General features: G+C 39.0%; 1 protein-coding gene across 1 annotated transcript in view; it reads right to left on the bottom strand.

The window, feature by feature from the left end:
• LOC5574017 (syndetin) overlaps positions 1-18,479 on the bottom strand; it is a 36,478-nt gene extending 17,999 nt beyond the window's left edge. The window contains exons 1-4 of the mRNA XM_021851907.1: positions 18,014-18,479; positions 17,650-17,952; positions 693-2,933; positions 517-632 (exon numbers count right to left, since the gene is read on the bottom strand). Coding sequence (XP_021707599.1) covers positions 517-632; positions 693-2,933; positions 17,650-17,952; positions 18,014-18,070 — 2,717 coding nt within the window. The 5' untranslated portion in view covers positions 18,071-18,479. The remainder of the gene's footprint in view (positions 1-516; positions 633-692; positions 2,934-17,649; positions 17,953-18,013) is intronic.
• Between the last annotated feature and the right edge of the window lie 7,271 nt (positions 18,480-25,750).

Below are 25,750 nucleotides of genomic sequence, written 5' to 3'. Positions count from 1 at the left end.
TTCTGATACCTGATACCTGGAGAAATTTGAGGAAGAAATATTTGGAGGAAATTCTGGAAAATTTACAGGAACAAAATTGAAGCAATTCCTGTGGAAATTACTGATGGTTGGCGCGCTGAAGTATTTCCTGGAGCAAATTCTTGAAGAATTTTTCTAAGCATCTTGAAATCTCTAGAGGAATTTCTGTAGGGATCCCTGAAGGTGCCCCAGAAAGTATTCCAGGAGAATCGTCTGGAGAAATCACTAGAAGAATTCTTGGAGCCTTTATTCGAAGAATTGCATAATAGTAGGTATTAAGATTTTCTTGTAGCCTCTAAAAAATGACTTTGTAGACATTTTTTGTTAGAAGAGAGACAGAAGTTCTCTACCATTAAAAATATAGATTTTTATGAGACTTGCATTAGAAAAGTGCTCAAGTCTCTAAAAACAGATCTGCTACCAGCCCTGAAAAAGGAATTCGAGTCTCGAGCGAGTTCTCCTAATAGATTTAGTGATGTAAAAATTTATATTACTCACCCTTCCACCAGCAGATGGGTCAGTACGTGTACGAAGCAGTCCCAAAGCGCTTCTTTAGGAATGTTGGCTTGCTGTCCGGACAGCTCCTCCAGTCGCATGGCAAAGTGTTGCACCCCCTAGAAGAGATAAAAAGTTTAAGTAAAATCGACCAAGAACGTAGATCATCTTCCACTCACCCGATTGATCGTATCCACGTACGAGCTGTGCTGCACGTTGACGTGGTTGATGTCCCACTTGACCTTTCCCATGGCATGGAGCACGTTCTGGATGTCCACCACCCGGGCGGTGACGCACATATAGATGGGTTTACGCACATCCGCCACGCATTCGGCCGTTTCCACCAGATACCGTCGCAGCTGTTCCGTTGCGTCCGAGGACTGCTGCGAGAGTAGGCCACTTAAGTACTCCTCCATGAGGCGGAATTGGTTGATCAAGCTGAGACAGCTTTCGGCAGCGACGATCCGCTTCTGCAAGCCGTACATGAGGTCCGCGTTGGCCAGATCGTCGTTGATCATCTCGTCCGAGAGGGGCCACTTGCGGAGTTTGGGGATGGTCGCGGATTGGATTCGGGCGAGGATGCGTTTGAGGGAGGCGGAGTAGAGGTTGTCTCGTGGAACCGGGAGGTCCCGGGAGAAAATGTCATGCACTGCGTACAGATAGAAGTCGAGGAGTTCGGTCATGGACATGACGATGTGCGGGGCGATCGAGTGAAGCAGCTTGCAGAAGTAGAGATAGCGACCGATGCAACGGAGGACGGTGAGGGAGGTGTTGGTCACGGTTAAGGTGGAGGACTGGGGAGGGGTGATGGTTGTGGCTTGTGGGGGAGGAGGTTTCTGCTTGACTTCGGGGCTCTGGTCGAAGTAGGTTTCGTTGTTGTCGCTGCTGTCCTCGGAGTAGTAGTACGATGATTCGTCGGCGATTCCGGCCAGGATGTCCTCTTCGAGCATAGTGCAATCGAAGCCTCCGTCGAAGGGAGAGCTCTTCTCGGTGAATCGGAGGAAGTAGCCACAGGAGCCGTAAAGGGAGCTCTCGTCCTGCGAGTGCACAGATGAGGTGCCGTTCAGTGGATGAGAGGATTGTCCCAGCTCGAGAGGATCTATGGATTTGTTTTCTTGGCTCGAGGACCGGCCCCCGTTCCTTAAGGTTCCGTTCTGATTCTTGACCAGAGCGTGTTTGAAGTTCTTGTACTCTTGGAGTTGGCTAACGTCGGTGAAGCTTCCGATTGGGACCCACACTTCGTGATCAAAAAACAGGCCGATTTCCTCTAGACAGGCAATGTGGTAACGGCGGAAGAACTCGACGCTCTGGCGTTGCATGCTTTCCATCAGCTTCTCGGATGGGTTGTCGCAGAACTCGATTCCGACCTTCTTCAGCCGCTGAATGATGGCCAGGATCTGGATGAAATACTCGTACTTCAGCGAACTCAGCTTGGTGCTGTTGATGAAGATGCAAATCTTGGACTGAATGTCGTTCCACAGCCGAAACTGGCCCATCTCCAGCTTCTGTTGGATGTATTCCTCGTGGAAGCTTTCGTTCGATTGCTGCTGTTGATCGGAGTCCTTCCGCTGCGCTTCACGACCCTTTTCATAAAGTTTCTGGTTCTGATGCCAGCATCGAACCTGATAGTACGAAACCAAGATCTTCCAGAAACCCCGGCACAGATCCGTCAAGCAGTGGATGTACTTTTCGCAGGGGACATTCTCGCACATCTGCTCGAACGTTAGCTTCTGCTTGTTATCCTCCAGACTCGCTTCCATGTGCTGCTTCAGAACAGTAAAAGCCGCCGTATGGATCGACGAGATGAAGTTCATGTGCAGCTGGTCCATCGCTATCAGCTGCTTCTCCAACAGTTTGTACGCTTCCTGTAGCTTACTGTACTTTTTCGCATCGAAATCGACAGGGACTTCGTTCAACACCGCTTCCAGCTGAATCTCGCTCATTATGAGCGTGTCCTGAAGCTTCGTTGACAACGATTCAATGCAATTATACTGCTGGAATCGCTCCGAGAGATTCTTGTTCTCCAACAGGATGGAAATCGCGCCGCTGTAATCGGCCTCCGAAAGATGCTTCTGCAGTCGCTGATCAATAGATCTCATGCTTTTCAGCGCGTTCAACGTTTTGAGGAGATTGATCAACGTTTGGCGCTTCTTGTATGCTGCCAAAATCTCCAAATTGGTAGTGGTCAGAAGCTTCTTGGACCCATCCAGGTGATTCCTCGTAGTACGGCATTTGGCTATCGTTTCCCTTAGCAAGCCTTCTGTTTCCTGAATTCGTTGGAACTCCTCATTACAAGCCGGACGTTGTTCCAGTATCAGCTGGAGTACCTTCTTCGATATCACCTTGTGCTGCTGCTTTAAAGTTCCCATAGCCTTCTCAATGCACTGACAATTAAGGAGCTCATCGGTTTCGGAGAGTTTCTGCAAAGAAGCGTAAAGAGAATAATCAGGGCTGGTAACGAAGAGTGGTATTAAAAATACAAGGCTGTTACAGAAAAGTCGATTTAAAGCCCGCGTGACGAGAATAAAATCCAAAATGAATCTTCTCTACTATAAATTCATTCTAGGTGAACCACTTCCCCTGGCCTATTGAAGTACTAGAATCCGTTCAATTCTCAACACGAGTCCGCTGTTGATGTATCGCTAGCCAGCCCTAGCATAGTCAGTCGATTACTTTGAAGTATTGGTAATGACCTGCTCGGCAGCGATCATCATACAATCACTATCTCACCTTGATCGAAGGACTGGATACAATTCGACACCAGGTAACAGGGCAAATCCGTTCAAGCAATCCAAGCAAGACAAATGAAAGGCTAAACAGGAATTAAGACGAAAAAAAAGAAACACATCTGAAAACAGGAGAGAAGTGTTTGATTCCTCACAAAATCTGAGCAGATATTTCTTTAAGAATATTTCAAAGACTTTTTTTGAGAATTCATCGTGCTATTACGACAAGTATTACATCTCGTATTACTGTTCATATTTCGTTATGATTTTCTCCATAAATTTTATCAGAATTTGCTCTAAGTTTTTTTTTCTTATTATTGTCGCACCGCCACAAAACCGAACAGCGTACAACTCACTCGCGAAGTGCCTCAACTCGCCACGTTTTGGAACCGGATTTTTAGCGTGGCGCTGCATTCTCACGATTTTTATAAAGACTATTCAGATATTAGTCGTGACAAGAATATTTGTCTTGATATCTACCGATCCATTATTTTCTCCGAGAATATCTCAAGTGATTTAGGCTGATACAAATATTAATTTTCTTTTATGTCACCCCCCCCTTCAAAAATCCGAAAATTTTGAAGGGGAGAAAAAAAAAGATTCATCATTTTTTTGACATCAGTTAGGTTTTTTCAATTTTTAAAGTAAAAAACAAGTGAAATAATGGTCCAGAGGACGATTAAAAAAAGTTGAACAACTACAGGTCGGACTCGATTATCCGGAGTATCGATTTTTTTTTTCACTCCGGATAATCGAATCTTCCGGATAATCGAATCAGTAAGAAAAAATTGAAATCTTCGATAAAAGAACTTAAATATTATCTTTTATTGTTGTTAGATTTATATAATGCGGTGGCGAAGCCAGAAATTATTTCTAGGAACAGTAGGGGTCTTTATAAGAAAAAATATTTTTTTGACCGGCATACACAAAAAACATTTTTCCAAACCCTTTTATACTTAAATACGTTCAAAATTGCAAAACCATTCATATTGTATATTGCAATACCAAATTATCTCAGATTTAAGCATAAAAATTGAAAAACAAGAACATCAAAAAACAAATTCCGGATAATCGAGTCCAAAATTCCGGATAATCGAATCCCGGATAATCGAGTCTCCGGATAATCGAGTCCGACCTGTATCATTAAAAATAAAAATTCGAAAAAATAACTTTTTTTTTAATTTTTATTTTTTGTTCCTTATTTATTTTTAAACACCCCCCCCCCCCCTCGTACTATCCAAGTGGTCTCGGAAATAAAAGAAATTTAATATTTGTATCAGCCTTATTTAGTGATTTTCTTTAACGGCCTTCATGAAGCATTTCTCGAAGAAATCAAGCATGTTATCCGATATTTTTCTAATTACAAGGCTGGTAGCAAAAAGTGGCATCGAAAAAAGTTATTTTAGTGACCACATTTGAGAAATAAGTGACTAAAAAGTGACTTTCGGTTCTCGAAAAAGTTACTAGAAGTGAGTTGACAATCAAACCGTAATCAGTTTTATTTCAATTCTAATATACTGTTTATCGATCAATATCCAATATTATAAGGATTATTCAATATGATCTTCTGCAGGTAGTAAGTCTAGTTGAGTACCATATTTGTAAAATTTTATTGTACCTCCAAAATTTCAAGATAGGGTGCAGAGCTACTTGGGCACTTTCATGATTCGTTTTGGCATGGGGGTTTATCTCAGCCGAATTGTCTGAAACTTTGCAATAAAAAGCATTTTAGTACGACGCATATTGTGGCCAAATATGAGATCTGTAACTTTCAAAAATCTACTGCCGAAGTGAATCAATATTGCCAAGAATAGGATCCGGCTCCCTATTGCCTACAATTTTTTCAAGCAGAAAAGTTAGCATTTATTAAATATTTTTCAATCTTTCAAAAATGTTGTGTCTATTATATCACCAAAGTATTTTATTTTGTAAATTTGAATTTCAAATGAAAAATGATGATGGAAGAACAAATGGATGATATAAGCCTGAGTGACATTGAAATTTTCCATCAGTAAGTTTAATGGGAGGTACTTTTGGCCGAATGGACATTTAGCATAAAGACGATAGGCTTAATAGGCTATTCTTCTGAGTTATGCTGTCAAAGTAGTTAATAGCACTAAGCTTCTAATATTGCAATCAAAATTACTTGAACACTTTCATAATTCACTTGACATTGGGAATTATAGTTGGTCGAATATAACTCTGTGGGTTTCAAAAACCTCCTGCCGAAGTGAATCAAAAAAGCCAAAAAGAAGATCTAACAACTAACATTTCTTTAAAAAAGCATGCATGATTTCATGAATGATTCAATGAAAACGATAAATTCGCGGTAAATGAATCGTCGAAAAACACGAGGTCTTTTTAACGTCGTTTTTTTGGAATAACGCGGTTTTTTTACGCGGACGACCGACGTGAAAAAAACCTTAGGGTATCCGGCAGTTTTTGAAGGTTTGACTTGCAAATAAAGTCTTTTTTTTACCAATTCATTTATTTAAAGCTCAATCGCGTTCAACGCTTTACGGAGCCGAGATTCATTTTTGTACTTTTTTACAATTGTTTAACTTCTTAAGCTAAGTATGCTGTTTCGCTCAAGAAAAGTAAAGAAATTCCTTGATTGAAAGGGTCAAGAAATTTCCTACAGAGAGCCCCCTTTAAAGTGACATTTTTTCTCAACTGCGTACTGCGATCAGAAAAATGTGATTTTCTTGCCCATTTCTTGGGAGAAATTTTCCACGCATCGAGATAGGCGATTCCTTTTCTTGTCAAAAGCAAACCGGCCTTTAAGTACCAAGTTTAGTCCGGGTTGGTGCCAGGGTACTCGTGGCAACTCGAGGTTAGTGGTCACACATATTTTTAGGATAGGCTAGGTTGGGATTGGGTAACAGGGTTCTTTGCAGCTCATCCGGGTGGTAGCGGAATTTGGGGCAAGTGTGCCATAGGGGCAAGTGTGCCACCCCTGATTTTTGTAAAAACTACAAACTATATTTTTTATTTGAGCTTAACAATATGTTCCCTTATAGTCCATGCACTATGGGCGGTTTCCATACAGACTGGCGGCCAAAAATTTTATTTTTGTCTCATGTCGTATTTATGACTTTTATGATACAAATTTGATGTTTTATTTTCAAAAACAAGTTTTCGAGACTAACTTTTGAATAGGGCCTATCGCGAAATATTAAACTTTGTTACTTATAATGCATTTGAGCCATTTATGCGATTAACGTTGTGAAAACCATTATAAATATTAAAACTTACATAGAAATGATAATATGAATGATTTAGCGAAATTCAGTTATTTTCTGGATTAGTTTTTAGCTGTTTTCAATAGAAAATGGTTAAAAATTTTGGAAAAATTTAAAAAGCCTTAAATTAAAAAAGTGCAAATTTGTGCAGCTGAATTCTTCACGATCCTTTAGTTTACATCTCAAAGTACCCTTGGAACTGAATTTCAGCCTGGGACAACTTGGGACAAAAAGTACTCGATGTGTTAACTATTAGCTTATTCGATTTTTAAACCGCTTTATAAAAAAAAACATCATAAAAGCCACTATTTTGAAGCTTATTTTTATTTTTTTCATTGTTTCTAGGAAGCATTTTTTGTAAGCTTTCAAATGGTGTAAAAACATTTTACGTAAGTATTATAGAAAAAAAGTTATATTCATTTGAGTAAACCATAGTTTTTGTTAATAAAAACAAATTTTTCTCCATAGGCTCAACTTTGGCATCTCATATCTTAGTGTGCAATGCAAATCATGCCCTAATATTTTAGGTATTTCTTAGCAGACATGTTTACAATGAAATGGCGAACAAGAATTTAAATTTGGGGCATTTTTTTGATTATTGGCCACCTGATAAGCCATAGTGCCATGATACAATGGTCAAAATATGACGCAAATTGCTCTATTTTTCACGTATTTACATCGACTTTTGTGAAAACCATAAAATTTCAGTGATTTTTTATAAGATTTCGTTGTTTTTAAATAGCATGGTGAGAGGTAAATTAATAACGAATTTTTCAAACGTACTGTACATTGTGAAGCTATACAAATGTGTAACTAATTGTGGCATTTGAACGAAAAAAATATTTAGTTTTACATACAAAATCCATTTTGGTTGAAATCTATACTTTTTGGGGCAAGTGTGCCACCTATTTGGTAAACAAAAATGGTTGGGGTGAAATTCATAGATATGTAAACATCATCAACAAAATCATGATAATAAACCAAAATGAGGCACCAGTAGTGATTTTTGAAATGTAGAAAAGGAATAGCGAACATTTTTGCTCCCACAATGATTTTATTCACCAAATATTCGATAATAACATGGTTTTAAGCGTTTTAAGAACTATTTTACTTATTTTCATCAATATTTTACCTTTATTTAGTGCTGATCTAGTGTAATATTATACAGATCCTCCATAATGAAAGAGTAATTCATATATCGCATTGAATGGAGACAAAAAAAAAACGATTTTAGTTATTCGAATTGACTAGTAGAGAGTTCGACATGTGATGAACCTTGTTATAAAGCATCCCCTCATGACGGTAAACTTAAAAATATTTTTAAAATTGTCAATTAGGCTCTGCTTTGTTAGCAATATTAACAGGAAATAATGAAAATTGCATTACAAGTAGAATTACATGAACGTTCATTCGATGGCCGTCTTGCCCCATAAGGATGGCACACTTGCCCCATAGTGTTGGAAATCAGGGTATTTTGGATGATTTACTTTGAGGATGAGGATGAGGATATTTGAGGAGCTCCAAAACTAATACTTTTTGAAATTATTTTCTTTTTAAATGGCACAGTGCTTATGAAAAGATGTGAAACTAACATCCTGAGGCTGAATAGGCGGGTTTTTTAAGCTTTAGACAAAGTTAGAGAACAATTTGCTTAAGGTGGCACACTTGCCCCAAATCCCGCTATTTCATGGTTGCTCGTTTGTCGTATCATGGCGTATACCAGCTTCATGTAGGTTTTCGATTGCCGGATGGCCAGGAACATCAATCCAACAAAAATAGGACAAAACACAGAGAAAAAAACTGGGGAAGAGAACACAAGAGGATTAAACTTTTATACAACACAAGCGAAGACAATCGTAAATCGACAACATGTAGACGAGATCGCGGGAGCCCAACACATCTCTAACTGAAACATAGGGTTGTCTACCTCGGGCCGCAAGGGTATCCAAAAGTTGTGCTCTGGAGGCGTCCATATCCGGGCACTGCCAAACTACGTGATCGATGTCATCATAACCGGAACCACACCTATTACATATATTGCTCAGCGCGAGGTTAATCCTGTGCAAATGTGCGTCTAGCGAGTAATGGTTGGACATAAGTCTTGACATCACGCGAATGAAATCTCGACTTACATTTCAACCTTTCCACCACGCTCGCAAGGAAACTCTAGGGATTATGGAATGTAACCACCGTCCCAGCTGGTCATTTAGCCAATCGCTTTGCCAACCGTGAAGAGAACTTTGACGTACTAAATGAAACAATTCATCGTGTAAAATTCTTCTATCATATATCTCACCTTCCTCAGCGCCCACCTTTGCGAGAGAGTCCGCCTTTTCATTGCCATAAATTAAGCAATGTGAGGGGACCCATACAAAGGTAATAGTATATGATCTTTCGACCAGTGCACACATCTGCTCTCTTATTTTTGTAAGAAAGTAAGATGCATGCTTTACAGGTTTCATCGATCGGAGTGCCTCAATAGAACTAAGACTATCCGAGAAGATGAAGAAGTGGTCTGCGGGCATGTTAGAGATCATCCCCAAAGCGAAGTTGATTGCTGCCAGATCAGCTTGAGCTTGAGCTTGAGCTTGATTGGCCGCCCGTGGATGCACTCCAGTATCGCCAGATCAGCTGCACTTACACAAGAAACCAACCGAATGACTGCTTGGGACTAACAGGCATCCTCAGTGTATAAGTGCTGGTGATCTTCTATTTTTAGGCAACAATGGCACCTGCCACGTCAGAATGCAGACCAATGAGGGGAAGGGGGAGGAATTGATGATGCATTGAACTGACTCCCACGTAGACCGTATATTCCACTGCATCCACGTCAGTTCATGCGGGAGTGTATGGATTGGGGGAAAGGCATGGCAGATAGGTTTGCTTTTGTGGTTAGCAGACTGCCTATGTATCAGGCGTAAGAAAGGCGTGCGCGTGGAAGTAGGAAGCGTTAGGGAAACGGTTTCTTGTCCGTCTCTGGTTCTAGCGTTTGCTATGAACGAATAGTTTGAGTGTGATATATTTAGAATGGAAGATAGAAGCAAGTGAGAGATATACAACTACAAAGTACGAGGAAAGGGACGGGCTTGGGATTGAACCCATGACCTTCTGCATATGAAGCAGAAGCGGTAGCCATCAGACCACCAACCCCGTCCGAAGTTGATTGCTGCCAGATCAGCAACATAAACCGTGCAAGGTTCCTGAAGTTTTCGGAAGGCGGAAGAGTTTTCATTGAAGACACCGAAGCCAGTGGATCCATTTATACGTGACCCGTCAGTGAAATATCTCCTGTAGGAATCGACATTCTGGAACTTTGCGTTGAAAATACGTGGAATAGTTATACCTCGAAGTTGATCTGGAATTCCATTAATAGCTTGTTTCATGGACAGATCATATTCAACAGAGGAACTGTCATTGGTGAAGCGTACACATGGAGGGTTATAACATGGAAGGCTAATGTCAGATGACATGTAGTAGAGATAAACTCTCATGAATTTTGACTGAGTATTCAGTTTAAGCAATTCTTCGAAGTTTTCGATGACGAGTGTGTTGCTCACTCCACACTTAATAAGTATTCTTAGCGAGAGCTCCCAGAATCGGTTCTGTAGCAGTAAAACCCCTGCCAAAACTTCTAGGCTCGCATTGTGTGTCGAGTGCATACACCCTAAGGCGATACGCAAACAACGATATTGAATTCGTTTCAATTTAATCAGGTGGCAGTTTGCTGCTAAGAGAAAACAGAAAGAGCCATACTTTAGAACAGAGAGAATTGTTGTTTTATAGAGTTTTATAAGGTCTTCCGGGTGAGCACCCCACCATGTTCCGGTAATTGATCGTAGAAAATTGATCCTTTGTTAGCATTTTTCTACCAAATACTTAGTATGGATTCGCCAAGTGCATTTTGAATCAAACCAGACCCCAAGATACTTTGAAGTCAAAGACTGATCGATGTCTGTTCCCAAAAGCTTAAGCTTTAGTTGGGCTGGATTCCGCTTTCTAGAAAATACGACCAGTTGAGTTTTTTGCGATGCAAACTCGATCCCTAAATTTCTAGCCCAAGTGGATAGATTATCAAGGGAATTTTGCAATGGTCTTTGCAAGATGTCGGCTCGTGGGCCCTTAATAGAGACCACAGCATCATCTGCAAGTTGTCTAAGCGTGCATGGTTCTTCCAAACAGTTGTTAATATCTTTAACATAAAAATTATAAAGCAAGGGACTTAAACATGAGCCTTGGGAAAGGCCCATATAGCTAATTCTGGAAGTTGTCAGTTGACCGAGAGCGAAGCTCATGTGCTTCTCTGACAACAAATTGTACAAAAAAAATATTCAATATTCCAGGTAGTCCACTATTGTGCAGGCTTCCTGACAATATCTCTATGGAAACTGAATCAAAAGCGCCCTTAATATCCAGAAAGACTGAAGCCAGTTGCTCCTTGTCCTGCAAAGGCTAGTTGAATATCTGATGAAAGCAACGCTAGACAGTCATTTGTTCCTTTACCCTTGCGAAAACCAAATTGAGTACTGGAAAGCATATTGTTTGATTCGATCCAGTGATCGAGTCGGGATAGGATCATTTTTTCTAACAATTTCCTTAAACATGATAACATAACGATCGGGCGGTACGAATTATGATCAGACGCTGGTTTCCCAGGCTTTTGAATAGCTATTACTTTGACCTGTCTCCATTCAGGTGGAACAATGTTGTGCTCCATGAATAAGTTGAACAGGTTAAGCAATCGTCTTTTAGCGATATCAGGGAGATTTTTAAGAAAATTGAACTTAATCATATCGCGTCCCGGAGAGGAGTTGTTTGATGAAAGAAGAGACATTGAAAATTCCAGCATAGTGAATGGTCTATCCAAAGAATCGTCTCTTGGAGTTTCCCAAAAAGGCGGGTGAGCTGGAACTGAGTCTGGACAGACCTTTTTTGCGAAGTTGAATATCCAACGGTTGGAGTATTCATCACTCTCATTTGAAGATGAGCGGTTTCGCATGTTGCGAGCCACTCTCCAATGCGTCGACATTGCAGTTTCTCGCGAGAGGCCATCAATGAAACGACGCCAATAACTACGCTTCTTCGCTTTGATTAGATTCTTCAGCTTTTTTTCGAGCTTCGAGTACTCTAAATAAAGCTCTGAGGTACCATATCTACGAAAAACTTTAAATGCATTAGATTTTTCTCGATACAACTGAGTGCATTCATCATCCCAACCAGGTGTGGCTGGTCTTCTTTTGAAGGATGCACTTCGAACTCGTTGTTTTTGGGATTCTAATGCACTTTTATAAATCAATTCTGTTAGGAATCGATACTCATCCAACGGTGGAAGAGTGTTGAATGATTCGATACCAAAAGTTACCGCTGATGCAAATTTTTGCCAATCGATATTCCTAGTGAGGTCAAAAGGAACCTGAATTGACTGTTCTGACCTTTCAAAATTATTTCTGATAGAAGTTATTATGAGCAAGTGATCACTACCATGGGGGTCATCGATCACCTTCCACATGCAATCGAATGATAGTGAACTTGATCCCAAAGACAGGTCTAGACGGCTTTCTTTGCCGTCGGATGAAATACGTGTCACTTCACCTGTGTTCAAAATGTTCAAGTTGAAATCGTCGCATAAGTCATAGAAAATAGCCACTCTATAATCGTCATAAGATTCGCACCATCCAGTACCATGTGAGTTCATATCACCCAGTATTAAAACTGGAGATGAGAGCATGGAGACTGCATTCCAGAGATGACGGCGATTTATTGAAACTCTTGGAGGAATATAAACAGAAGCTACGCAAAGATCTTTACCCTTTACTCTTATTTGGCAAGCAACGATTTCTATGCCTGGATGAGTTGGGATGGGGATTCTGTAGAATGAGTGGCACTTTTTGATCCCTAAACGCCAATGAACCAATATTTTGATAATGACATGAAGTTGTTCTGACCTAACTTAAAACTTAGCCTTAACTAAAAAAGGCCGATTCATTATTTTATCCAGAAAATTTAGCTCAAAACAGTTGAAAAAAGTGACTTTTTGACGAAAAAAGTGACTTTAGTTGAAATGGCTTCAAAAAAGAGACTTTAAAGTGACTGACGTCAAAAAAGTGACCAAGTCACTAAAAAGTGACTCGCTACCAGCCTTGTAATTATAATAACAAGAAGTACCTCAGGATCTCCAGCAGGAATTCCTCCAAAAATCCTTCCAGCTAATTTTTGAAGAAAGTCTTAAGTCTTAACTTAAGGAAAAAATAATTATTAATTAATAGATTATTTATCCAATTTTTGTTTCGCATTTCCCCACAAGACACGTACAAGATGAAATTACTCCAGAAATTTCCGTTCAGGGAATAATTTAAATATTTATCCAAAAAATCACAGGAAAATTTTTTGTTAGATACCGTGGAAAAATACTAGAAGAAATGTCTAAGGAATGCCTGAAGAAAATTTTGCAGGAATCGAACGAGGATTTCTTTTTTTTTTTCATATGGAGGACGCCGCGGTGAAGTAAGACTGTGCGAGAAAGAATTTATGGGGATTTTCTTGTATATTTTTTTTAGAAGAATCTTAGGACGAATTGATAGAAGAATCTTTTGAAGAATTCTTTCACGACTCCCCAAAGATCTATATGGCAGTTCTTTTGGAAAATTCCTGAGGAAGTCTGAGAAAAACTCATGAAGATATCTTTCAATACCAAAAAAAAAACAACATGAAAGAGTCTCATTTTAAGGGTTCTCATGAAATTCCTAGAGACATTTACAGGGATTATGCAGCAATAGATTTTCATGGAAAAATCCTCGCAGTGTAATTCCTAAAGCAGTTTTTGGATTAATTTGTGGAGAAATCAATGCAAGTATACTAATCTAGAAAATCCTGCAGATACTGACGGATTTTTCCGACACGAGAGGAGTCACTCCAAAAATTCCTCATTCGAGGTTTGGGAAAATTTCTTTAGCCCTGTCTGAATCGTGGCATGTATGTAACTGTTGAACAAGTTATGGATGGTTCGTCACCATTAGTGTCGGCATAAGCCTTTTTCCTCTTTTATAATTTTTCAGATACATACCCATGTCTCTTCTATTTAATTTGTCGCAATGACTTAAACAATATTTTTAATCATTGAACATTAAAAATGTCGATGCACTGATGTTACATAAATCGCATCAACCACCAAGGTAAGTCCTGATCATGAAGCTATTGAACCATCACACCAACTCAACTCCTTTCTTCGAAAACTATGGAGATGCAGAGGTAATCTCGGTCTCTAGTAGCAATCGATGTCACACTGTCATTCCCTTCCTCGATGACCGTAAGGACGTGGTTAGCGCCGTTATTAACATTACAAAGTTTGATGTCCTCGACAATGTACATTCAAGATGGTATGCTACTCCTAGGCTCAGCGTGGCCACCAAATATCTATTTTGAAATTCCCGGTTTTCCCGGTATGATTTTTAGAATTTTCCCGGTTTTTAATTGAGGGGCCCAAACGCAGAAAGGTGACCCCTCGGTCGGATTTTTTATTGAATATACTAAAAAAATAATTCAAGCATTTCAACGATATTTCCCTTTGCTTCTAACCACCTCAACTGTGCCAATAGGATGATTTCTACTCTTGGCACTTTTGATTCACTTCGACAGGGGTTTGTTTTGAAAGCTACCAAGCCTATATTTATCAACAACTAGCTGTCCCGGCAAACATTGTATTGCCCAGTAAACAAAAATCCCGAAGCTTATGTCAAATATTCAATTTTCGTTTATATAGATATGCCTTCTTCGTGCATCTTATTATCCTATTTAAAAGTATTTCAATTTCTGATCTTTCGATTTTTTTTTCTTCATAAACATTAAGAGTTCACTAAAGAAAATATATTTAAGATGAGGATTAAACAAACCAGCACATGTTGAAGGATGCATCTCACCTTACTTATTCAATTTTTAGTCGATTAGATTACTAATGATACATTAGAAGCTCTTAGAAATAAAGCATTGTTTACAAGAATATTCGGTTTTATTGATTTATTATTCCGTAACTAAAGAGAAATATGAATCCAATATGTTTGAGTGAGTAGATGAAAAAACCGAATTTAGTACTATACCATTTAATTCCACTAGAGTTTGTATCCTTTGACAGATACGCGTATTTCGACCTCAACTGTAAGGCCGTCTTCAGTGTCGTGTACTAGACTCGACTGATGTTACAGTTGAGGTCGAAATACGCGTATCTATCAAAGGATACAAACTCTAGTGGAATTAAATGATTAAGGTACCGCGGGGCAAGTGGGAACGAAAAAAACGATAGTTCAAACAAATTGTTCAATCAAATTTTCAAATGTCAATATTTTTCAAATCTAACAACACAATCACGTTTTGGCAACATATTTGCTGGTGTGTGCATTAAACTAATCGAATAATTTCGAAATTGTGAAAACCTTGGAAGAAAGTTTTAGAATGAGCCAATGGTCCCACTTGCCTCGCTAAGCGGGGCAAGTGGGACACATCCAGTTTCATGCGTCAATCCACATCAGTAAGTCAACCATTACAATAATAGGGTTGATAATTCATAGATTTTTTATTTTAAGTACATATTTGATGTACATAAGGGATCAACCATAAAATACGTTACGTTTTAGGAAGAAACCCTTTATTTAATAGTATGTCACCTCACATTTAATATTAACTGAAAATTCCTCAATAAAAGCGTAAAGAGGTATTAAACATGTTCAAAATATATCATTTATAAGTTGTTAATTAAAATGTAGAACATAAACAATCAATAATTGACGAAATTATAAATATGTTCTGTTATCATTTATATACATGGCAGAAAACCACCTTATGGGGTGGAATTGTTTTCCATCTCTACTTAATTTGGTAGAAATAACAAATAAAGTTCAAATAAAATAGAAAAGTAATCGTTCTCATGTTGCATTTCCAATATCAGCTGTGTGTTTGTTCAATTTTGAAGTCGTATTTCAAAAATAAAAAAATAAATTTAAAAATAAAGAATAATAACACTTTTCTTCTCCCTCCTATGCAATTACGTAATTTGAGGTTGATCTTTTTTGATAAAAATCATTTGTTTGAATGTTTTAGTGCTACTCTCTAGGAGAATGTATGAAACGTGTACGAAAAGTTTTGATTCTGGTTTTTGTTTTGATAGGTCCCACTTACCCCAGGTACAAATATATTCTGGGGTAAGATAGACCATCGAAAATTTCATATGAGATGAAAACAAAATACTGGTTTATCGTTAGCAGCTTGTAATAATACTCAAAATTATAGCATACTGATGGAAATTCGATTTAAAACACATTTATTTTTTGCGAGTCAATGCAAGACGTGAAACGTGTCACAATTTGTCATGCAAGTTGAAAATGGCGCTGAACTGACAACTGTTACATGAACCACATGGTAATAAAAATAACAATATGTTTAATACTAAATACATTCCTTGTCATTGTATCTTCAACTTTCTAGAAGAATACCCCCATGAAAAACTTTTCCTAGTTGAGCTATGACGAAACGCCCCACTTACCCCGTATTCTCACTTGCCCCGCGGTACCTTAAGTACTTTTTTTCATCTACTTATAGGTATTCTACTAAACAGCTCGAAGATTTATTATCATGTTTGAGTGCTTTAACCTTCTGCAAGAAGTTTTAAAACTTTGAGTCAGATAATTTAGTAAGTAGTAAGTAGTAAGAGAAAAAAATCATAAAATATTTCGAAACATTGCCAATCAATTTGATTTTTTTTTAAGAAGGTAAGTGTAGCAAAGTAGAGTATTTCTACAAGTAATTGAATCATTGATGGTTTAATGTTATTTGGCCAAGATAACAGATGCTTATCATAAACCATATCAACTTTCTATAACTTATTTTTAGTGGTTTGTAGATTTAAAGCTTGAAAATGTTAGTTCAACATGATTTTCCCGGTGACCATCTCCAATTCCCGGTTTTCCCGATGGATTCAAATTCCCGTCTTTTTCCCGCTTTTCCCGTTTTTCCGGTTCGGTGGCCACCCTGTAAGCTACATTTGTTAATCCCCTACGAATTGTACGGTCATCAAAGTCCATGCTCTTAAAATTTGAATCATACAAGCGTATGAAATTCTGCATTGGTGAACCAGCCTTTAAAATGATAATTTTGGAGAAGAGAATATCAATACGAGTAACTGCGAAGATCTATAGGCTTATTTCGTGGGTTTAGGATTGCCAACGCGATATTTTCTCGCACAAAACCCAGTGATTCGGAGGCAAACATCACAATTGCTAAAATTGGACATTTTATAAAAAAAAAAATCGGGTAGTTTCAAGGGAAATCACTGGATCCTGGAGGAAATCAAAATATATTACTTCAGATGCTTTTGACTGTATTTTGGGAGCTCTTGGAAATTCCTAAATCTCAACGAGGATGCTTGAGAAACTTTTTATCAAGTCAAGAGCTCCAAGAAGAATTTCTAGATTGGGTTCTTGAAAAATATCTGATGGATTCCCGTGGAATTGTTTAGAGAAATTCTTGCAGGAATCGTTATAGAATCAGCAATTATTGCTAGAAACAATCGTTACGGTTATTTGGAAAAATGTACAGGTCAAATACATAAATAATTTCCAATTAACCGAGTTGTTCTACAAACTTCCTTGAGGAATCCCAATATGCATTCCTGGGGGTTGAGTATTTTCGTACTTGCCACACGAAATACATATGCAAAAATGATCAATCGACAAGGAAAGCTCTCAGTTAATAACTGTGGAAACACTAAGCTAAGTAAAACGCTCTTTCCCAGTTTGGGGTTAACACCAGAAAGGAAAAGATCTGGAACTATTCGTTATGGTATTTCTTGATGAATTCTTTGAAGAATACCTTGATGAATTCATTTTAGGGAAAGTTAACAGATGCTTGTCAAAAGCTCCATCAAAAAGTTATGGCAGATTTCTTGCAAGATTTATAGCAGACAGTTGATAAAACCTTTAGATAATTTCCGGCAACATCTTTGACAAAAGTTTAATTTTTGTTGGACTCCAAAAATTAACATGAATATCGAAAACAATCTTTCAAATGTCAAAAGATTTTTTTCATTGGTTAAGGAGGAGGCAACGACCCCCCTGGCTACGCATATGATGAGAATAACAAAAAAAAAAACAAACCACACAAGCGAATCGAATCGCATCGCTTACCTTCAACTCGTGAAGTCCAGTATTGCTGCCGCTGTCGAAGTAAATCGCCTCGGTCGATTCGAGTATTTCCTGATCAGACATTCTATGCGAATCTTTGCTTCCACCGTCGACGGTTTCCTTTTGGCCTCCTCCGTCATCATCATCGTCATAGAACGGACAGTAGTCATACTTGGACGACGAAGCTGCCGAGTTCCGCCCGGAAGAACCCGAACCCGGCACCGAGGAATGCTTCTGCTGGGGCTGAACGCTACTGTGCTGCACGTAGTAATCCGTAAAGCCCATCTTGGGAATTTTCACGTCCTTCTGCAAAACGAAATTCATCAACTTAGTAAACCCCTTCTCATTAAATTGTTCATCGATTCACCTTTTTGTTGATCAGATCCAGCACCTTGTACTTGATCTCTTCCACTTTGCGATCCATTGTTGGCGGAGATTGTTTCCTCACTTCTGCTGGATCGATCAAACTCGGAAGAGAAAGTTACGACGCGTTCCTGCCTACTCGAATGACATGAATCACGAACCACTTTTTAGCACCTCTTCGTACATTGATTTGTGGTTGCCCTCCGCCCTTTCCTAAAGAAACATTTTCCACTTCGGCTGATTTCCTCTCGCTCTTCTAGCTGACTAATCCACTAATCACTCTCTTGCGTAGAACACTATTAGATCACAATCGTCGAATCTGTTGTCGTAGTTTTCTGGTTGGAAAAAAAATCCACCATCAGATGCAGCAATAAAAAATCCACAAAACTTTTTAGAAGCACAAAAGGGAAAGGTCACGCAAGGAAACGCATCACAGCGAAGTGCGGAGGAGTTTGTTGACTTGACATGAAAACACTGACAGTTTGCTGGTCGTCACAGCCCAGTGAACTTGATGGCTGACGATTGAACATTGGTGAGGATGGTATGCACCTGCGGAAAGTGTTGGCCGAACTTTGTGTTGACTTAGAGCAACTTTAACGGTGCGCGACTAAACTAAATTACATTGCGCAGCATCATTAGGGTTCATTCACAAATTTCATAACGCCAAAAATGGCCATTTTTGACACCCACCCACCCCCTTGTAACGCATTTTGTATGAATATTTTTCAAATTTTGTATGAACTGTAACATCTCTAGGACACCCACCCACCCCCTTCAGCGTTATGAAATTTGTGAATAAGCCCTTACGCTGATCCGTACCGGGCGCTGCTAACCGGGGTAGCAAAAAGACAGCGCTGCTTTCGGGAAGCATCGGGTGAGCAAATTTAGTTGCGCGATAGTAGCGCTGCTATTCGATTTGAATTTAAGCATACATTGGGAGTGCTGAGATTCTGGTGGGAATTTTGAACATCTGATGCGCATAAAGGGCCCATTCACAAATTTCATAACGCTGAAGGGGGTGGGTGGGTGTCCTCGTGATGTTACGGCCCATAAAAAATTTGTAGATTATTCATACAAAAAGCGTTACGAGGGGGTGGGTGGGTGTTGAAAATTGCCATTTTTGGCGTTATGAAATTTGTGAATAAGCCCAAAGTGGAAATTATGAAGTTTTGGGAATTCGGATAAAATTTCAAGATTTTTATATGAATACTAGGAATCTGATGTAATTATTGGAAATCCGGGAGAAATATTTGAAATATTCGATTCCTCGAAAGAATTTATCTTTCAGGATTTCATCTCAAATCTTTGGGATTCCAACCAGAATCCTTGAGATTCCAACTGGAATTCTTAAGATTCCAACCGGAATTCTTGGGATTCCAACCGAAATTCTTGATATTCCAACCGGAATCCTTAGGATACCAACCAGATTCCAACTGGAATCCTCGGGATTCTGACTCGAATTCTAACCGGAATCCTTGGGGCTCCAACCGGAATCCTTGGGATTCCAACCGGAATCCTTGGGATTCCAACCAGAATCCTTGGGATTCCAACCGGATCCTTGGGATTCCGACTGGAATTCTGAGGATTCCAACCGGAATCTTGAGGATTCCGACTGGAATTCTTGGGATTCCGACGTGAATGCTTGGGATTTTTTGGATCCTTCTCTTGGAATTCCAGTCGGAATCCCAAGGATTCCAGTCGGAATCCCAAGGATTCCAGTCGGAATCCCAAGGATTCCAGTCGGAATCCCAAGGATTCCAGTCGGAATCCCAAGGATTGTAGTCAGATTCACAAGTATTTCCGATTAAATTATAATGATTCCGCACCACAATATCATAGATATTCCAATAGAGTTCCAAACAAATTCCCAACCTGAAAAGATCACCATTATTTTCACAACCCAATATGTTGACCAAAAAGGCAACGGTACCGATACGGAAACGAGTACTAAATATAGTAGCAACCGGTGTGAGAATGAGTGACTAAACTAAATTGACAGCTCTGTGGGTGATCATTTTACTCACCGGAATAGTCGCCCCCGTTAAAGATGCTCTTAGGGCTACGGCAAAATATATATTGTGCTCTGCAAGATAAATCCACGTAATGCGTTTATATGAAAAGGTCGATATACCGTCGCAGTGATAATAAAAATCACCAAATGTTTTAGATTTAACAAAAATCCTTGAAGAACAAAAAATCCAAGCCTACTTGAGTCTTGACGTTGCGTTTGAATTGGGCGCATATCTTCTGCGCGTTACCGCCGCCGCTGGATGTGGATTTAAAATGAGCGCAGCAATATGGGCCCATTCACAACTTTCATAACGCCGAAGGCACAGACAAACAGTCGTTACACTCTAATTATTTTCATCGCACAGCAGAATAGCGCCCAATTCTAATGGGCGGTATAAATAAAAAGCATCTACTCAAAAACAAAATCCACAAAGTTAACTACACTTTTGGTATGAATAAAAAACCTTTCGAACATGTAGTAGCAGTGACTGATGCTGCACGCTAAGGAAATTCTATTCAGAGTGCTAAGTGATGCTGAACGTTAAGAAAATTCCATTCAGAGTGACACTTAAAATCAATAAAATCATGCATATATGCCAAATTTGTCGCTTATTCACACGACAAACCATGTGAATTCCAAGGGGTGGATCACTCTTGATGCATCTTTTGAAGTTCTATGCATTCGAATGCATTTAAATGCATACTCAGCAAAATTTTCAATCCATGGCTAGCTCTAACGATCGATTGTTGTCCTTTTAGAAGTGTCAAACTTGTTATTCCACAAACTCAAGAAGAGCGGCCTTTTTGCCACCTACCCATAAAAATGGTTCTAAGAGGAACTAAAAACATTTTTTTCAGCACTTGTGATACCATGGACGTACGAAGTCTCGGATGTCGGCATTAGGGAATGAAATTATTTCAAAAATCTCCAAATTCATCTCTTCGTGGACAGTAAGACTAACGACATGGAAGACTCCAGCTACGGAGCAGCTTGAAAGCAGTCACACAGCTCAACGAAGAAGTAAATCTGTCAATATTTAAAAGTTTTGTTGTTTGACAAATCCCTAGGCAGCATATTTAAGTGGTGCTCCTGTGTCTGTTAAGATAGGAGTAGATTCGATAGGAAAACTGAATTACGGGGTTTAACAGATTTGTGGTTCATAAAAGGTTGAAGGTAATGACATAAAATAAATTATACTCAATATTGTAGAAGACTCTACTGATGAACTTTATTAAACCATACTTGAGATCATCACTATTCATTGAAAGAGGTAGAACAGTTGGTTGGGGCTTTTCAAAATTTCACGTGCTTTTCTTCTGAAGGAACCACGCGTTGCACTTGAGGAAATACCGTAATGTTATTCTCGCATAAGAATAGAATGGAGCGTGGAAAAAATACGGCGCTTCGTTCTCTCAGAGAAAGGTTGTGTAAAGCTTATGACAAATACTTCAAAAGTTTATCGATCCTGTTCTAAACCGAAATTAAAGTTCAAATATTTCCACCTTCATTTGGATGTGAAACTTCGATTTTTATCCTTCTTTAGTAGGGCATATACCATGGGTTTCTCAGGCAGAAGGTTCTGGTCGATCCTGATCCAAAATTAAACTGTTTCTACGGGGACGTAGGACGATTTTTTCTGGAAAATTTCCTCTTCCCGTAATGTCCACTGCGTATATGATCTTCCATGAATAAATCAATAATGCTCTTAAAAATTGTGGGCATCAGTTAGGTTTCTAATTCAAATGCAATATATTTCGAGTAACTAATAACAGCTTGATAAACTAAAATAAATAAATTTTGTGATTAGGTAGGTACTTGCAGAATATCAAATGAAAATTATTTCTGCAAACAGTTTTGAAACTTCCACAACAAATAATAAAGCGTTGCTATAGATGGTTTAGGTCAGGGCTAAGTTAATATGAATGTCCAAAAAATGCATCTGATGCAAATTAATGTACATTTGATGTGCACCGAAAAAGTGATCCACTCCTTGGTGAATTCCCACTATACATCGCGTAATTGAGCATGGACATTAATTCTCGCATAACTTTTCAAAACGTCCTAAGTAACAAATGTAAACAAATCGAGATTATCATTGCAAATCATTTGCGTTGCACCACTTAGCAGCCAAAAAGTTAATTGAAGCAGAACAGAAGAAAAGCTATGCGGAACAAGTTAAAAAAGCGACAGCAGAGGTTTACGAGAAAGCTGCATTGCAAAGAGAAAACGAGTTCAAGGAAATGATCAAAGCATACGAAAACAAAATCAAGTCACTGGAAATGGAAGTTCAAAAAATTAACAAAAATTACCAAAAGGCACTAAACAGGATGACGGAAGAAAGAACAGCTCGGAAACGCGCAGAGAAAGAATACGACGACCTTTCGAAGTGGATTCAATCCACCGAAAGGAAAAAAACACAAGCTCAAAACATTGAATCCGGAACGAAACATGGAAGGCAAAGCTCAGACTATCAAACGTCACCATTAAGAAAAAAATCCTGCAAAAAAATGGACACACAGTCATTAGGGATTGAATCTGATGATTCAATCATTGAAGAAGACTAGCTCAACAAACAAAGGAACTGAATATGGACCCCTCTATTATACATCAAACAACAGCAGAATTAATCCAATGGAACTGTAATGGCCTCAGAAGCCAAACCGCCGAACTACAAGATCCAGCAATTTGTAGAACATGCGGTGAACCAATCACCGTAAGCCACATACTAATCAAATGTCGTCTCTACGAAACAGAGCGCAGAAATTACAAACTCGGCAATTCCCTGCATGAACTGTTGGGGAACGACACGAGCACCCTTGAAAATACAAAACAATTTCTGAAAGACTGCAAACTCGACAAGCTGATATAAACCTACAAAAAACACCAAAAACGCACACCAATGCTGATCCAACATTAAGCTGCAAAAGCCATCCACCATCAAGCCAACATGTCATCATAATTCTCCTACTTATACCGTCGACGAATGACAAACAAGCAAAAGTAATATTATCGACCACCAGCGGAAAAGTAAACCTCATCAACATCATGGGCAACGACAACTCCAAGAAACCCACCCAAAACGGTGACCAGGACGTCACCATCATCGAGAATCAGGAAGTCCACACCGGACTTCTAGAAGACCACGAATGGAAGATTAACCTGATCCTTGTAATCTCAACAATACAACTGCTCATCGGCATCCTCACTATCCTAAGGAAACAGTGGAAGAAAACCGCAAGAAAAGCTGCAAAATCTGTAGCAGCCCTCGATGTCTAGGCAGAAATCTCCAACCACGGAAACAAATGGAACATAGAACCTTTTAAAAAGTGTTAGAATTAAGAAGTGAACAACATAATAAGACCAAATTGTATTTAACATAAAATCAACGACCGGAATGACCAAATGGTTAAACGGTCTCTAATAAATATACATACATACATACATACATACTTAGCAGCACACTAGAACACTCGTTCTGATATATTAACAACAAATTAATCTATTAAAAGTTTAACAAAATGACCAATGTTCAAAACTGCATCGCTTTTAATCAATTGTTACATTGGACCTTTGATCAGAGAACCAACCACATGTCCTATGTGTGGAACTTCGAAAAGCCACAATCAATCATGTAGTATCTGTAGCGAACATGTAGTATCTGTAGCGAACACCATCCGATCACCGAGCACCTTGAGAATCTACTGCTTACTGGCTAAGGCATGTAAATGTGTTGCGAGTATGCATCAACTTGGCCTGTCAGTAGCGGCGGTTTAGTCCATATTCTAGACTGGCACACACCACACATCCTCCCCCTTCTCTGTAAGAAAAAAAACTGTGCTCTCTTTAAGTTTGTTTCAATAAAGAAGGAAAAAATAGAATAACAAGCCATTAATACTATTTAAAAGTAAAATAAAATATTACCTCTACGTTCTCGATATTAAAAAAAAAACGCTATTAAAATTGTATCTTAGATAGTTTCGTCAGCTATTACCATAAGCTCATATTTACTTCTTCGTATTTATCTAAAGCATGTTTCTTGTGAACAACGTGTTATTCAAATTCTTGATTATTTTTGCGACCAACTCGCTTCTGTCAAAGCCATTCTTTGCCGATCTGGTCAACAACTTCGTCTTTTACTTAGACAATATCTTGTCTTATCTTGTCTTTCGTTTAAATATTTTAATCGCATGGTCGTCCCGAACTACATGCTGCTCTTCATCCTGCTTGGTCATCTCGATCAACACGCTTGTCTTTTCTTTAGACAATATCCTATCAATGCATGGTCATCTCGAACTATATGCCATTACTCTCGTTGCGTGGTCGTCCCGATCAACACGCTTGTCTTTTCTTTAGACAATGTTTTATCAATGCATGGTCGTCCCGAACTACATGCCATTCATATCCTTGTGTGGTCGTTTCAATCAACACACTTGTCTTTTCTTTAGACAGCATCCTCTAAAAGCATGGTCGTCTCGAACTACATGCCATTACTCTCGTTGCGTGGTCGTCCCGATCAACACGCTTGTCTTTTCTTTAGACAATATTTTATCAATGCATGTTCGTCCCGAACTACATGCCATTCAAATTCTTGTGTGGTCGTTTCGATCAATACGCTTGTCTTTTTCTTTAGACAACATCCTCTTAAAGCATGGTCGTCCCGAACTACATGCCATTTCTCTCGTTGCGTGGTCGTCCCGATCAACACGCTTGTCTTTTCTTTAGACAATATTTTATCAATGCATGGTCGTCCAGAACTACATGCCATTCATATCCTTGTGTGGTCGTTTCAATCAACACAATTGTCTTTTCTTTAGACAGCATCCTCTAAAAGCATGGTCGTCTCGAACTACATGCCATTACTCTCGTTGCGTGGTCGTCCCGATCAACACGCTTGTCTTTTCTTTAGACAATATTTTATCAATGCATGGTCGTCCCGAACTACATGCCATTCATATCCTTGTGTGGTCGTTTCAATCAACACACTTGTCTTTTCTTTAGACAGCATCCTCTAAAAGCATGGTCGTCCCGACCTACATGCCATTAGTCTCGTTGCGTGGTCGTCCCGATCAACACGCTTATCTTTCATTGGGACAATAAAGCAAGCAAAGCGACACGAACACCATTACATGATTTGTTTTAGACAGATCAATTTACTTGAAATGATCGATGTTTGTTTGATATTGATTTATTTATGTATACTTGATTCACTTAATTCAAAGCTAGATTTACAATCGGAATGAATGTTATAATATTTTGCCAATAAGTAGGATGTGCTAATTCAAATTCATCAAATATCATGCGCTTTTTTCAACATTGGTCCAACAGCGAAGTGAGTACTCGTAAGCTTTTCTGTTAATGTTACCTTCCTCACAGCAAACAAAGAAAATTCAGTAAACATCGCACTACTACACAGACAATTGGATTGTTTCATAATTCATTTTATGAAACGGCAACACTGATGATATTGCTGTTACTTTCATACGTTACGACATCGCTTCCTGTCAAAATTTCATTCATAAAATAAGCGATCAGCTGTTCAAAAACGTCTCATAAAATGGACTACAGTGGCGATTCGCTCGTTGGCGGTCCGCTACATGGAAGGACTCGATAGTTGGATGTTCGCAGGTTAGAAAAAAATGCCAACTAAAAAGCACTCGAATGTCAGGAGAGGATGTCAAACTGACTTTGACGTCTGACTACCGTCGCATTGAAGTCTTAATATATAGAACA

Source organism: Aedes aegypti, chromosome 1 (assembly GCF_002204515.2).
Source record: "Aedes aegypti strain LVP_AGWG chromosome 1, AaegL5.0 Primary Assembly, whole genome shotgun sequence".
Taxonomy (NCBI): domain Eukaryota; kingdom Metazoa; phylum Arthropoda; class Insecta; order Diptera; family Culicidae; genus Aedes; species Aedes aegypti.
Note: the sequence above shows the minus strand (reverse complement) of the source record. Positions and strands in the feature narration are given on the sequence as shown.